Source organism: Cotesia glomerata, linkage group LG1 (genome assembly GCF_020080835.1).
Source record: "Cotesia glomerata isolate CgM1 linkage group LG1, MPM_Cglom_v2.3, whole genome shotgun sequence".
NCBI lineage: Eukaryota > Metazoa > Arthropoda > Insecta > Hymenoptera > Braconidae > Cotesia > Cotesia glomerata.
In genome coordinates this window covers 13,136,153-13,151,004 of record NC_058158.1, presented here as the reverse complement: position 1 = coordinate 13,151,004, position 14,852 = coordinate 13,136,153, and the positions used below count along the sequence as shown (strand labels likewise).

Below are 14,852 nucleotides of genomic sequence, written 5' to 3'. Positions count from 1 at the left end.
GAAACTATTCCTATATCATTATGGGAACTAATCCCATAATAATATGGGAATGGTTCCCATAATGCTATAGGAATCATTCCTATACTCTTATAGGAATGGTTTCCATAATTTATGGGAACCATTCCCATAATAGTATAGGAATGGTTCCCACATCAAATAAAAAATCAAATAAAAAAAAATCAATGTAGATAATTGACCAACATTTTATTTGAAACGTTTTTAGCTTAAATAAAACTTAAATTTCTGGAATTCAACAAACATAAAAATAAAAAAACGAGCATATTAACTGAAAATTAACAATAATTAATAATAATTAAATTAAATTTTTGCTACTGCGTACATTTTTTTTCTCATTTTCGCCATGGTTACAAGTATAATAAAAATTGTTTATTATATCACCATGAAATCTAAATTGTTAGTTCAACGTCAATAAGTTTTTTGTCAGTTTGACTTTCCTCCGTTTTTATTGCTTCAACCATTTTTTATTTTACTTCCAGTGACACAGAATCATTAAATAGAGCTAGTGAGGTAATTTTTTCCGATAAATACCACAATTCGAGTGATCAAAATCATACAACTGACTTATGGTTAATAAAAAATGTAAAGTTAGTGAACGATATTGCTGAAAGAGTAGTTGCTTTAGTTGAAGGATTTATTCAGTTTGGTACTAAAAACTGAAAACAAAAACAGTATTTGTGAAAAATTGTACAGTATCATCGCAAATTATACTCTTTGTGCAATAAACAATATTACATAAATCCAACTAGTCAACAGTAAACGAAAAAATGGATAAATATAATAATTTTAATTAATTTCTTTTTCATTGTAAACTTTGTTTTGTTATTATTTCGAAATAATGTAAAATTCAAAAATTTTTTATGAATAATGAAGTATATTGATTAAATTAGTTAATAAGTTAAAATAATAAATGTTGTTCTGTTATTAATTCATTAATTTTTTTTTTCTTCCTATTCGGCCCTCTGTAACTTCGTTTCTGTTGAGTTTAGAAAAAACTGAACTGAAACAATTTTGTAATGAATTAAATTTTCTATAAGATAAGCAAAAGCAAAATTTTTGAAAAAATTTAATTTGTGTAGTTATTTTAACAATAAAAAAAAACTCTTACAATGTTTTTTAAATGGGAAAGGCATGCCCCCCCCCCTCTTGCGCTAGCTCAATTTTTGAGATATTGAGCTCAAACTTTAGGAGAATTTTTTTCTTATATTGAAGAATCTTTTAAGATACATTCAATCCAAAAAAAAGTGTATTTTGAGGCAGTCTAATATATATTTCTTTTAATTATTTATAAAACTTGGGCAAAATGATTAAGCAACTTTACACATAAATTTGTAATAATTTCATCCCAGGTAAAAAAAATTATGTGTAATTGTATAAAATCATATACAATTATTGATTAAAAAAGGCTATTTGGCAGCCGAAATGAAAGTAGATTTCATAACAAATAGGCAAAAAAACTACTAGGATTGCATAGAAAAAAAAAGAAAAACAGTGTAACAGCTAATTTCATAATTGGCATAGCGGAATAGGACATAATTTTGAGACTATACATATGGTATGGTTTTCAAATTGAAGCTTATTTAATGAACTTTCAGATGCAATTTACAGAGATTCAATAATTTATCATACTCAATAGTTATTCGAGTAAGAAAGTAAAAAAATATGAATTTTTAAAATTTTTAAAATTTTGAGAGTCTTAAAGCTTTAAATTCAAGTAATTTATTAGTGTAACTAAACTGATAAGTAAGTGGTATAATTAATCTTATAACATTTTTAATTCTTTTATCAGACGTGTAACTATCGTTTTATCTACAGTGGTACAAATTTTTTTATCAATAATAATACCAAATTAAATACTTAAATTGATGACTTAGTGATTAAAAGGACTTAAACGTATTTAATTAAATAAAATTCAAAATTGAACATTATACATAGTATATTACGACCCAAGGCCAGAAAGTTGGATTTCTTGGCGTATGGGAGATAGCCGAGGCGTAGCCGAGGCCATCATATCACATACGTCAGGGCATCCAACATTCTGGTCGTGGGTTGTATACTATTTTTCTTGATCTCCAGCCGAAAGTACGTAACCCCGGGGAAGGGGTTTTGCCAGGGGGGCGCCGCCCGACTTTTTCAAAGCCGAGGTTTTGCTGGTCGGGGCGGGCATGATAAAAGAGTAAAAATTAATAAATAAAAAAAAATAACTTATTTTAAAGTTTGCTAACAAATGCTCTGATTAAGAGACATAACATGCACAGAACTCGTCACAAGTATTTAAACTCGATTTAATAACAAAATTAATTTTTTTAAGTTGATTGAAAATTAGTTTTTAATTAGACGGCTAAGAAAGATTGAAATTAAATTATTAGAAGCTTGTAGAGTACATAGATTGTTTTATAAATATTGCTTTACTAGTTGTCAAAATATAAAAGAAAGCAAATAAAATCTACAAAACTTTTATATTTTATTTTCTAAAATTTTTATATAAATTATTTGTGCAATATTATTACTAAATATTTCATTAACAATAATTTAGTTGGAAATTATTTTTATTTATTTGACATTTTTTGGTTAGTTTATGTGCTGACATGTACATACAGACGATGTTGTGACTGTTATATATATACAGTTGAAGCTCGCTGTATAGGCCGGTTGCGCCACGAAAATACGAAAGAAAGCGAGGTTCTGTGCTGCCGGCCAGAAAATATGCGTAGCGCGCATGCGTTAGAGCAGGCCATAAAAGTTGCTCTTCCTGGAATAAAGTGTGTCCCGGAAGAGCGTACTTTGGGCTAGGAGAGAAAGAAATAGTAGATTACATACCTAGACCAGTAAAATAAGAAAAGTCTCAGATCACATGTAATTGTTGGCCGAGGCGAAGCCGAGGTTGACAAACATGTGGTCTGAGGCTTTACTTTTTACTGGTCAAGGTGTGTATACTATTTTTCTGCTCGACGTAGCCGGAATGTGGCAACTTCGTTTAGCGCAGCGGCCAGAAAGTTGCCACTTTCCGGCTGGAGGGCAGAAAAAATTATTTACCTTTAAAGGAGGCATATATAATTATTCAAGTCGCAGTTGAGACATGAGAAAATCATATTCTGCTTTTCTAACTAACTTTAACAAATCATGATATTAGTGCGTTACAAATTTAACTGAAATAAGCGAAATTTTATAATATTAAATAAAGAAAATTCACTTGATAATGGATCCTCCAGTTGTCAAGAGGAGAAAATATAAAATGAACCGATCAAACGAGCTCGCTGAAGGCGAGCAAAGTTCGATCGGTATTATACGAAGACGTCTCGTTCGAAGATGATCATAAGTGTAGTAGTGTTAGCTATGTCCAATTCCACACATTTAGAGTTTAAATTTCTTAGTTCATGGACGTGACCACTATAGTCAGTGGCGCTCACCGTTACTTACTTCATATTTTAGAGTATGCTCATTGAGAGGAATCAAAAATAACAAAATAAAAAATTTACAAATTTTTCATTTAAATTGAGTCATTTTCATGAGTAATAAGTGCAATGGCAGTTTTATCTGAGTTTAAGGTCCCGTATTGACATCCTTTTTTTTTAATCAAGGTTAGAAATTCTATTACTTCAAATTTATCAGTGTTATAGGTATCATAGTTTCTTTCTTTTGAAAAAGACCACCATTCCTTGAGTGAACTCTCATATTATCTGAGAGTCGATTCCGTAATGGAGCTTAACATAATATCAGCAGTATCTGATGAAAGTCCTTTGTTCAAATATTTTTGTTTGACAAGTGTACGGCGGCCAGAGAAAGTGTCTTCGTTAGAGACTCATATTAAAACTAAAAAAATTACAGTTTGAAATAACATTTTTCTAGATTAAATTTTTTAATTTAATATTCAGAACTCTCAATGTAAATATTACATTCTACAATGTAATTCTTATAAAATCTGCAATAAATACAATCTGAAACTGTAATTTTCCATTTTTCATCACGAAGCGCTACGTTGCATTATATACTGTAATTTTTCGAGTTTTCTTTTTTCCGTGTGGACTCGAAAATCTAGAACATAATTTTTTAAGTTTTCTGTTTTCATATGTGACAAATAGATCGATAGAAAAAGGACCAAATTTTTGTGTTATCAAATTAAACGCATTCTGAGACAACTCCTATTCCGTATCTATATTAGTCAATCGAGAAGCTGCATCTGCATGATAGTTATCTTTTGATGAAATGTAGGTAGCAGAAATGTAGATTTTTCTAGTTTCACACCAATCCCAAATTTACCTTGACAAATTACTGAGTCTTGGAAACTGACCACTACCAGCTCGATTTATATAAGATACCGTTATTGTGTTGTCTAGTCTTAGTAAGACCTCACAACGATTTAAATTTGAGGCAAAAGACTTGAGAGCATAAAAGCTTGCCAATAATTCAAAATAGTTTATGAATAGCTTCTTTTGTTTATCATTCCACCAGTCATGAGTCGATTTTCCATTACAGAAAGCATCCCATTCTGATAATAATGACATTAATCAAGATTTATCTGCAAATTTTAGGTTTTGACATGCACTTTCAATTATCTTGGCCTCTTTGATCTGCTCCGCTTATTTATTTCCATACAACCATTCATCTTAAGGGATGGAATCTACTAGGGTCTTAACACCTTTCTTCATTACTGGAGTAATGTAAGATTTTCTAGCAATTGAGTGTCGGTAAAAAGTTTTTGTTAATAATTTACCAGCATCTCTCAAATACTCCACCAGTTTCAATTCATCAACCTCAACGTCAAAGGCATCCAGAAGTGACATAACTGCTTGAAGAGCGATAATAGCTAATCCTAGACATCCTTGTGTTCCCGTGAAATGATCATATTTCTTCTTAGTGATCTTAGAAAGAGCTGGAGCTATCTTCAAATTTATTTTTGGAGGCTCTGCATACAGGTCTCCTTTCCGAGGATACTTACTCAGTACACTCTTTTTTACTTCTTCTGCTACGCCCTCTTTCATCCACGTTCCCCATCGGACTTTGATTTCCGAATAAAATTTATTGGAGTCATCTGGTTTTTTATTGGGATCTTTTCCTAAAATTTCAAGAATTTCTATAACTAAGTCGGGTTCTTCACTAATTGATAATATTTTGCTTTGTTCAGAAACAATTGTGAGTATTCAGCTAGTCGATTGGTCTTTATCTGGAATCTAATGCAAACGATAAAAACGATTTTCCCGGCGACAATCCATTATTTTAATAACTTATGAAAAAGAGCAAAAATCTGCGCCCCATTTTCTTGGTCTCAATAATGTCACAAAACATAGCAGGTATCTTAAAAATTTAACTTAGATATTAAAAAATTCGTATAGGTAATCAGTATTTATCAATGGAGCTATTTATTTATTTTTTTTAACTATCAATAATTGAATAATCCCAATAAACTTGCTCTTGAGAAATAAAGTGAAGTATATTTATTAAATAATATATTTTGACAAATAGATAAATACATTGATTTAGTCAATTACTATGATTGATAGTAAAGTGAAAAGAATTCAGCCATAAAGGTAGATTGTGATTGGACAACATTAATATTAGTCCGAGCTTCCATTAGCTTAGAATTAGCTTTTTCACTGCCACTACGTTTAATATCATTCTGTATAATGTTGTCAAACTAAAAAAAAAATTATCTTATTCATTTTGATAGTTCAAATTTGATAACATACCAACGTACCTTTTGCATCTGTAGATTATTTTTTATGCTGTTTTTAATGGCGAATGTTCCACTGCGTACAAACTCATATCGAGCATCACTGTAAATCATAATCGAACGAAATAAATTTCACATTGATTGGATTTTGAACACACTACTTACGTGTCAGGAAAATTCAATTGAATCTCTATAAGAATATCTAGGACAACATCAACCCCAATATCGCTCTCAATCATAATATTTTCAAATAGTGTCCATGAATCACTAAAATCGTCGGAACCTTCAATTGTGTTGTTGAAAACAAGTCTCACAAAATGAGCCAAAATATCATTTTTCAACGTACACCCAAGGGCGTATAAGATATCATCTTCTTTATCGGTTATGTACTTTTTATACAGTTGATTCCACGTATTCAAATCGGCATTACGGACTCCACTGCATATGAGCACAGGTTTATAAAAGTCGTCGATTCTGCGAATAACAAAAATAATGTCAACGAATGATATTTATTTATTATAACTTAGAACATGATGATTATTGATATAGTATACGGATATCTTTTAGGATTATCAAGCCACTTGGTCAATTTTTCAGATGCATAAGTTTGACAACGTGACGAATTAAATTTACAGGCCCACTTTAGAATAGATGCTTTTTGAAATTTCATCAAATAATGAACGTCCTGGTAAAATTTGATATCAACTAAAACGTCAGCTTCCAACTTTGAAGTTTGATTCAGTAAATAGCCCTAGTTTTGGAAAACAATCATTCGAATTATCACAGGCTTAAATAAAGATATGATAATAAATACTTTGAAATTCTCGTAATATTGGGAGTTCCGCAATGGTGAATTGTAATACAAATGTTGTAGTTGTCGCCAAAATTTTACCCATGGATGATAATCTGTTTCTCGGTGAAGATATCCCATAAGTTTTAAAGGAATATCGTAGTCAATATATTTTCTACTAGCAAAAACAAATGCATCATCAATGAGTTGTCCTCGGTTTAGGGGGTGGATTTTGAAATAATCGTCATTTTTAAGATAGTTTATGATTAATTCCCAATTATTCTTATCGTAATTGACCCGATAGTCACCTGAGACAGTCAAAAATTTTGCAGTTATTCAAAATGATAAGAAATTTATGAGTATAAATTATACCAAATTCTCGTTTGTTGCAAATAACCCAACTATTTTGGGGAACTGCGGAAAAAGAGAGGTGGAATGAATCAGGATCAAACCATGTGATGTCTGAAAGATCTTCAAAGTTGGGATAGTCTTGGGTAGCGCAGCTAATCGGAATCCAATATCTATCGTTCAATTTAGTGAATTCATTTGCCTTAAACCTTGATTGAGTAATAGTAGTTTCGTAGGTTGCATTTGTACTAACGTAAATTACAGGATAACCTTGGGTTGTCATCCAATTAACCAACGCTTTTTGTAAACATTCTTTCATTGGTTTACTTTCTGAGGCTAGAATATACTCGTCCATTAGGTTAACTGATTTATTCCCTCCAAATTTGCTATAAATTTATAATATTGTATAATTTGGGCTTTTTACAGATGATGATTAAAACACACCAAAAACTCACTTATCTATAATAAAGCTCTTCAAAATGTTGCGAAATTTATATGTTCCAAAAATGTTAGCGACTGTCCGCGTAATAAAACCCACTGTAAAAAATTACATGTTTGTCAATTCATATTGATATTAAATAATAATCAAAAAATATTTACATCTGTTCGGTAGGTCTCGGGTATTATGAAAATATTTCTCCTTTACATCCCAAGATTGTTCAATCTGCAATTGATTTAAAATTAAAACAAAAAAAAATCTGGAAAACTGTTTGCCATATTGGCCATCTTTGGAACTTCCCACTATGTGCGAGTTAAGAACGCTCTAGAAATGATCTATTCTGAAGTTTTGAGCTCTTCGAACTCAAAAATGCAACTTTTGTACTTTTTTAATTTCGACGATTTAGTGATTGTTCAGACCATGCTTTTTTGAAAATTTTGAATTGTGATATCTTCCGATCGAATCAATCGTTTTTGATGGAGCCTGCAGAATTCAAAACAGTTTCTCGAGCACGAAATGATTATTCATTACCTACCAAACGATTCAACGAAAAATTTTGAAGTCATGTTAAAAAAACACTTTTTTGGAATTTTTAAAAATCAAATATCTAACGAATGAGTTGATCGATTTTAGTGAAATTGGCGTCGTTTGACACAGTTTTTTGAGCACATAGTTATTTTATCACACCAATTCAATATGCGCGCGCCTAAAAATAGAGTTGGCATATATTTTCATGCTTATGATATATTCGAACAATTACATCACAAATAAATTGATGCTACATACATATTTCATTTCAGTTTTATTATAGGATTGAAAACAATATGAGAAGAAATTTCGAAGTTACGTAAAAAGAAATACTTTTTCCAAAATTTTGCGTTAACGGTTTCTCTCAAATCCACCAACCGATTTTTATGCAGCTTGCGAGAATCGACGTCGTTTTCAATGTTTAATAACCAATAAGATTTTAGAATTGATTGCTATATCTGTTTAAAAGTTTTTTCAAAAAAACATTTCGAAAATTTTATTTCTAAGATATCTCAAAATCTACTAATCTAAATCGGTTCATACGGTATAGAAAATCTGTTTGGTGAAGCCTTTTCATACGCCGCTGAGTTTGTTTAAATCGGTTTACACACACAAACACACAAATACACACACACACACACACACACACACAACCAGATGGAAGGGTGGAACGAAGAAGTATTGCCTGGTGGCGACCCTAGACATCAGAAATGCCTTCAACTCCGCCAATTGGGAATGCATCATGCAGGCCCTCCAAGAGAAGAATGTACCAGAATACCTTCTTAAGATCGTAGCAAGCTACTTTGAAAACAGGGTCCTGAAGTATGACACGAAGAACGGTCCAAGGGAGTATGCTATTTCTGGAGGTGTACCACAAGGTTCAGTTCTAGGCCCGCTCCTGTGGAATATTATGTATGACGGCCTATTAAGACTAACTCTGCCAAGAAACGTCAAACTCGTAGCATATGCAGACGACGTAGCCGTAGTGATCGTTGCCAAACATCTTGACGAGATAAACCATGTGTTCGATCTCACTTTCGAGCGCGTTAACCGGTGGATGGACGCAGTGAACCTGCAACTGGCGCAACACAAAACTGAGGCAGTGCTTATTACCAGCAGGAAAGTGGTAGAGACAATTAAGCTGAAAGTCGCCGAACAAGAAATCACATCACAACCTTATATTCGATATTTAGGAGTGATGCTTGATGCCCGACTCAACTTTAAGCAGCAGGTAGAACACGTCAGTGCCAAGGCGTCAGCAGTGGGAACAAGTCTAGCACGACTGATGCCGAACATCGGAGGGCCAAAGCAGAGCAGAAGGGTACTGTTATCATCTGTAGTCACATCGGTGCTACATATGGTATATCTATTTGGACCAACGCTCTCGAGATGCAAGAATCATGGAGGAAGGCTGGACCAGTATACCGACGGTGTGCCTTAAGAGTCGCCAGCGCCTTCCGCACAATATCCGAGGAAGCAGTGTGCGTTATTTCCGGAACTCTGCCTCTCAGAGTCCTCGCTGAGGAAAGACGGAACCTTTATCATCGAAAGAGGTCAACTACACTAAGCGCTGAAGAGCTCAGAACTGAAGAACGGCAAAACAGCTTCGACCGATGGCAGCTCCAGTGGGACGCTGCAGAAAAAGGAAGATGGACGTATCGTCTTATACCGAGGATCGACGACTGGCTGAACCGGAGTCATGGAGAGGTTAACTACTACCTTACGCAGATGTTGTCAGGACACGGCTGCTTCCGAGCCTATCTTCACCGCTTTAAGCACGACGATTCTCCGGAGTGCCCATCCTGCCCAGGTGTCGCTGAAGACGTGGAGCACGTGATCTTTGCATGTCCTCGTTTTAACCAACAGCGCGATGAATTAGAGAAGATTCTAAAAAAGAGAATTCAACCGGAGACAATAGTAGAAGAAATGCTGTCATCAGAAGCTGTCTGGAACGCCACGAGCACCTTTGCCACTGAAGTGCTTACAGAGTTGCGGTCCATCGAGAGAAAAAGAGCAGAAAACAGAAACTAGAAGGGAGATAGAAATAAAAAACATCTTAGCCACCAGAAGGAAGAGCGGCAGCTAATTCCTCCCCCCGCGAAGAAATGCCTTACGGCGGTACCATGGGGGATCAGAGGATAGAAGAGAAAGGGGTTTAGGGTTTAGTGGGTAGGGGCGTTAGTGTCGAGTTAGTATGACGCTGCGTCGAGTCGCCACATATCCAGGCCAAACAGCTATGCCTAGAATCCGTAAAAAGGATTCCCCCCCATAAAAAAAAAAAAAAAAAAAAAACACACACACACACACACACACACACACACACACACACACACACACACACACACACACACATACACATACACACGCAGACATAGTGACATCCTCCTAAGAATAGTCAGAACTGCTTCTTGAGACCTCAAAAAGTGAAGATCTGATGAAAACTCGACATTCAAAAACTAGAGGTGAAACTAAAAACTTTTCATTTTTTTTAATTATTGATGTTCATGGCGGAAAGTTAAAAAAAGTTTGGAAAATCCAAAAGTGCACGCCTCATAACGCTCATTCATTTCTTAAGAAAAAAATTAATTGTGTAATTGATTAAAAAAAAAAAATTATAATTAAGGAAGTACGAGCGCTAGGCGGGGTGGGGATAGGGATAGGTATCGACTCTAGCGCAGTAAGGGGAGAGCAGTAGCCATATGATTTTTCTCAATATATAGATATACATTTAACATTGGCTAATGGCGGCATTTATTTTTCTTTTAATTAATACACTTTAATTAGTCGGGCAAGTGTAAATTTTTTTGAATTAAATTTATCACTAATATATTTACTTTCATCCACAAGTTTTTTAAAAATATTCACCGACAGTTTTACGAGAAAAATACAGAAGTGTATCAATGTTTGGAGGTTACCCCATAAGACCAATGTTAAACTGCTCAACTTCAAAGTTAATTATTTATTTAAATAATCGGGCAATCTCCTTCAAATTTTCAGAATTTGTTTAGACATATTTAAACTTCATATTAAAAAAAAATCAAGCTTTTCATCAAAAGTTGCCTTGGTGCTCGTACTTCCTTAAGTAATTTCTTACAGAGTATTTTTTATTTTTTTTTTTAAATATCGGTGCCCTTTTTTCTTGTCATATGCGCACGCAGTCTAAAAAAATCTCGCCATAGTTTTCACGTGACAAATAAGAAAAGTTCATTTGGCTTTGTACGGTTGTATCGTAGTGAATTTTAATAAAAATTCAATTAAAAAAAAATACGTAAACTAGGCCACTGATATGAAATACGGACTCAGTTCATCGAATTCTTAAACTAATAAAAAAGGTCCGGTCTTGAAATATCAATTTGTTTGGGAGTAATCGTTGGTACATCCAAAATGGGATGACATCCGGACGTCCACGTAAATTTTTTTTCAAAACGTTTTTTTTTTTTTCAAAATAGCAACACGAAATGATTTTAGAAAGTAAAAGATGGTTTAATTTAAGTGTTTTTTCGGTGTACATCTACTTATATCATTGTATAAGTGTAATATGGTTGTGATAGAGGCATTTAAAGATCATAAACTTGCTTGACCTTGACGAATCGAGTATAAAGCACAAACTCACGCGCTTCGCGCTATGAGGCGTGCAATATGGAACAATGAATTTCGTTTTGATTGTTATACCTGGTCAGCTATACAAACAGCTACATAATGACGTAAGTCCATGTTTAGGAATGACTGATCAAACTTTTCTAACGTAATGTCCTCATTCAAAATCCACTGGTCGTACAGTAGTTGGGATATCGAAATCAAAAATTTATTTCTGGTTTCAATATTCCCATAACCATCATAAGGAATGTTTTGTTTGCTAAAAATGATTCAATAATTAGATAGTTAATCGCTAAGAAAGTTTAGCAGCTACTTTAAATTAGATTTGTACCTGAGAATTGACAGCCCCCAAAAGAATATATCCCATTCTTCCGGGGCAGGTATTACGACGATATCAATTTTTTTGAGCACATAATCTTCTTGATGGATACCTGTAATATTTTCCATAGCTCTCCATGCTTTACCTCCGATGGTAGCAAAAAATTTTCGGTGGTTTTTGGCATTTTTTGAAGTCCATACACGGTACGCATTACTATCATCCGACAAATATTCCAAGTCACCCATAGCAAAAGCTAACGTGCGCACGGATAATCTTGGAGTTTTTTCAAAATGCGTCCACACGAAATTAAATTTTTTTTCATCACTCATTATTGAATCGAACTGGGTATTTGATACGGCTGTATATTTACGATTGTGCCTAATGGAAATCTCAAAAGTAGCCCACATGGAGGGATCGTCCCAGCATGGCATTATTTCACGGGCAAGATTGGAATCAAAATTTGAAAACAATAACCATCTATTCAAATAATAAAATTTTTATCATTATAAATGAGATTATATTCAAAAATAAAGTTTCAGAAATTTACTCACTGTTCATCGTCTGAATCGTCATCATAAGTTTTGTAAACTAAACCTATAATATGTCTAGTATTTATTTTACCGTTGTAGAATATGTATAGTGTAAAATTCCCTTCGGGTAATTTTTCGTTGAATTTGATAGTCAAAAAATCTGTTTTTGAATCGATTGAATAGTTTTGTACTGCCCATTTCCGATTTTGGTCTCTGACGGAAATTTCTCCAATAATTTTGAGGTTTTTAGCGTTTAAAGTTAATACTTCAGTTGCGTCTTTGATTTCAAAATCAATGATCGATTCACCGTCAAAAGTTAAATTTTTTTCATCTTCAATATTTGGACTTATTTTAATTATATAATGAATTGGGGATGCAATATCAGGAAGAAGAGGAGGGTCGTAATATTTTCTCCATTCTTTAGAAATCGTTGAAGTTATAAAAGTTCCGCAAAGAAGAATTTTTATTAAAATATTAAAATCATTTTTTGAGTCAATCAACATTTCAGTCTGTTATTGCAGAAAATACGTTAATTAAAATAATTTACTGTGTCAGTCAATAAAATAAAACAAGAAACTTACAATATTACTGGAAAAATTCAGGTATTTCTTGTATCAGGAAAAATGATTACTATGATGAACAATATTTTACTACTATATTATATATCCATTCTGTGACCTCGACATGTGCCACACATTGGTGAGTCATGATATTTGTGCAAAAAACAATAAAAATTGTGTGACTCATTTTGATAAAGCGGTGGAATATGCTTTTTTAGCATATAATAAAGTACTAACGTCGTTTACAATAATATTTTTTTATCACTTAAGAGAGAATTAACTGGTTCGTTAACCACAGTCAGATATGATTTGAACTTAAATATCACAGACATGGTTAATTATGAATAATAATGGAAAGTGTGGATAACTATATATTGATAAATATACGCAGCACTGATGGTGAATTGTTAAATATACGAGTAAGAGTATTCAGATTTAAAAATAATAATCCATGGAATTTTAGATTTCAATGTTTTCTTTGCTAACACCAAGATAGTTAACTCTTTCATCCTAAATTTTGTTATCATATCTCTTGTCACACAATTTACTATCATCAGGATGAATATTTCTTGATAACAATGATGAGTTAAATAGAAATACTCATTAATAATAATCAAATGATGTAAGATATCCAAGATGATTTTCACGGTTACTATACAGTGTCGTATATGTCTTCACCTGATAGAGATTGAATTGGCTCTGTCGAGAGAATATTGGCAGTATATCAGAATTATAGGGCATATAGAGGATTTGGTTGTCGTATAAATACGCAAGTGAATCGTGATTATACTGAAGGGAAAAGCCGACAACACCTTACTGCTAGCATACAGGATCTATGGAGCAAACAGTTAGTGTAGTAGGTGTTAGTAGTAGAGAGTATTCGCAACCAGCCGTACCTACGGATCTTCGTAATGCTAATTTAAGACTCCTATCACAGACGACGTTAACCGTATCTAATGGTGAAGACGCAAGGGCTTCGAGGTATATAAACTCTCATACCCGTCTATTTTACCTCTTTGTTTTCGATCGTATTCACTCAAGTTTCTCGTCTGCCGTATTTGCTCTTTCCACAATTTCTTGAATCTACTATATACTATGGCTGGATAAACATTGAGACGAAAGGGACGAAGATTCAAACGCCTTTGAAAACTTTTCTCATTTCCGATCGAGTCGAGTCCATGAAAAGACGGCACTCCTAAAACGTTCGAAACTTCTCTCGCTTTAGCTTCCGAAAATATCCAAGATTTATTCAATAAATTTCATCATTCAATTTTATTGAAATGTCCAATATATACTTTTATTTTAAGGGAAATAATAAAAATTTTATAATTTATTAACTCAACAATTATAATGATAAATTATAGACAAGATGAGCTTTCCGCAAAAAAGATTTCTGATAGGCCATACATGACACTATTTATCTGACACTATTTTTAGCTCAATTAACTACTAAACCAATTTTTTCTGAATACGATATGCAGAGTAAAAGTACCGTTTGTGACTATTGCACCTTTTTTGGTCACTTTATATCCAAATTAATGTGTGAATAATTCCATAAACGTAAAACTTTATATATTCGGTTCGTAGAAATGTTAACGCTTAATAATTCTATAAAAATATTATTTTAACTAATGAATTTTTTTTTAAATTAATTGAAATTTAAAGTAACCAAAAGTGGAATTTATACTTATATGTAGACTGAAAGAAACGTATAAAAATTGGCTATGTCAAGCTTCATATGAAGATTTTTTCATAAGTATTTTTTTATTCTTTATTCTGAAATCAAGCACATTCATATAACAATAAAATAAAATCATAAAGTACATCTAAATGAAAACGACTGATGAAAATTCCGGAAGTTGTTGTAGAATTTTTTTTTCCATGCGAAAGTGGAAAAAAAAAAGAAAAATAAAAATACAAGATGTTGAGTAGATGTATATGTCGGGCACGTAGCCTCGAGGATTGCCTTGATGTGCCATAGAGGCAATCATGCCTGCAATGCAGAAGCCCATCTTACCATCTTACTGCTCCATGTATATCCTAGCTCGCGCT

At 33.1% G+C, this 14,852-nt stretch overlaps 1 protein-coding gene across 1 annotated transcript; it reads right to left on the bottom strand.

Moving 5' to 3' along the window:
- Nucleotides 1-5,433: 5,433 nt before the first annotated feature.
- On the bottom strand, nt 5,434-12,875 carry LOC123266781 (thyrotropin-releasing hormone-degrading ectoenzyme-like). Its single transcript, XM_044731185.1, has 12 exons — nt 12,822-12,875; nt 12,262-12,749; nt 11,723-12,187; nt 11,467-11,650; nt 7,428-7,491; nt 7,283-7,364; nt 6,852-7,213; nt 6,504-6,787; nt 6,244-6,440; nt 5,855-6,163; nt 5,714-5,792; nt 5,434-5,653 (listed from the first exon to the last, which is right to left on the bottom strand). Exons 2-12 carry the CDS (start codon nt 12,741-12,743, stop codon nt 5,507-5,509), a joined length of 2,655 nt encoding a protein of 884 aa, XP_044587120.1. The 5' UTR covers nt 12,744-12,749; nt 12,822-12,875; the 3' UTR covers nt 5,434-5,506.
- Nucleotides 12,876-14,852: the final 1,977 nt, after the last annotated feature.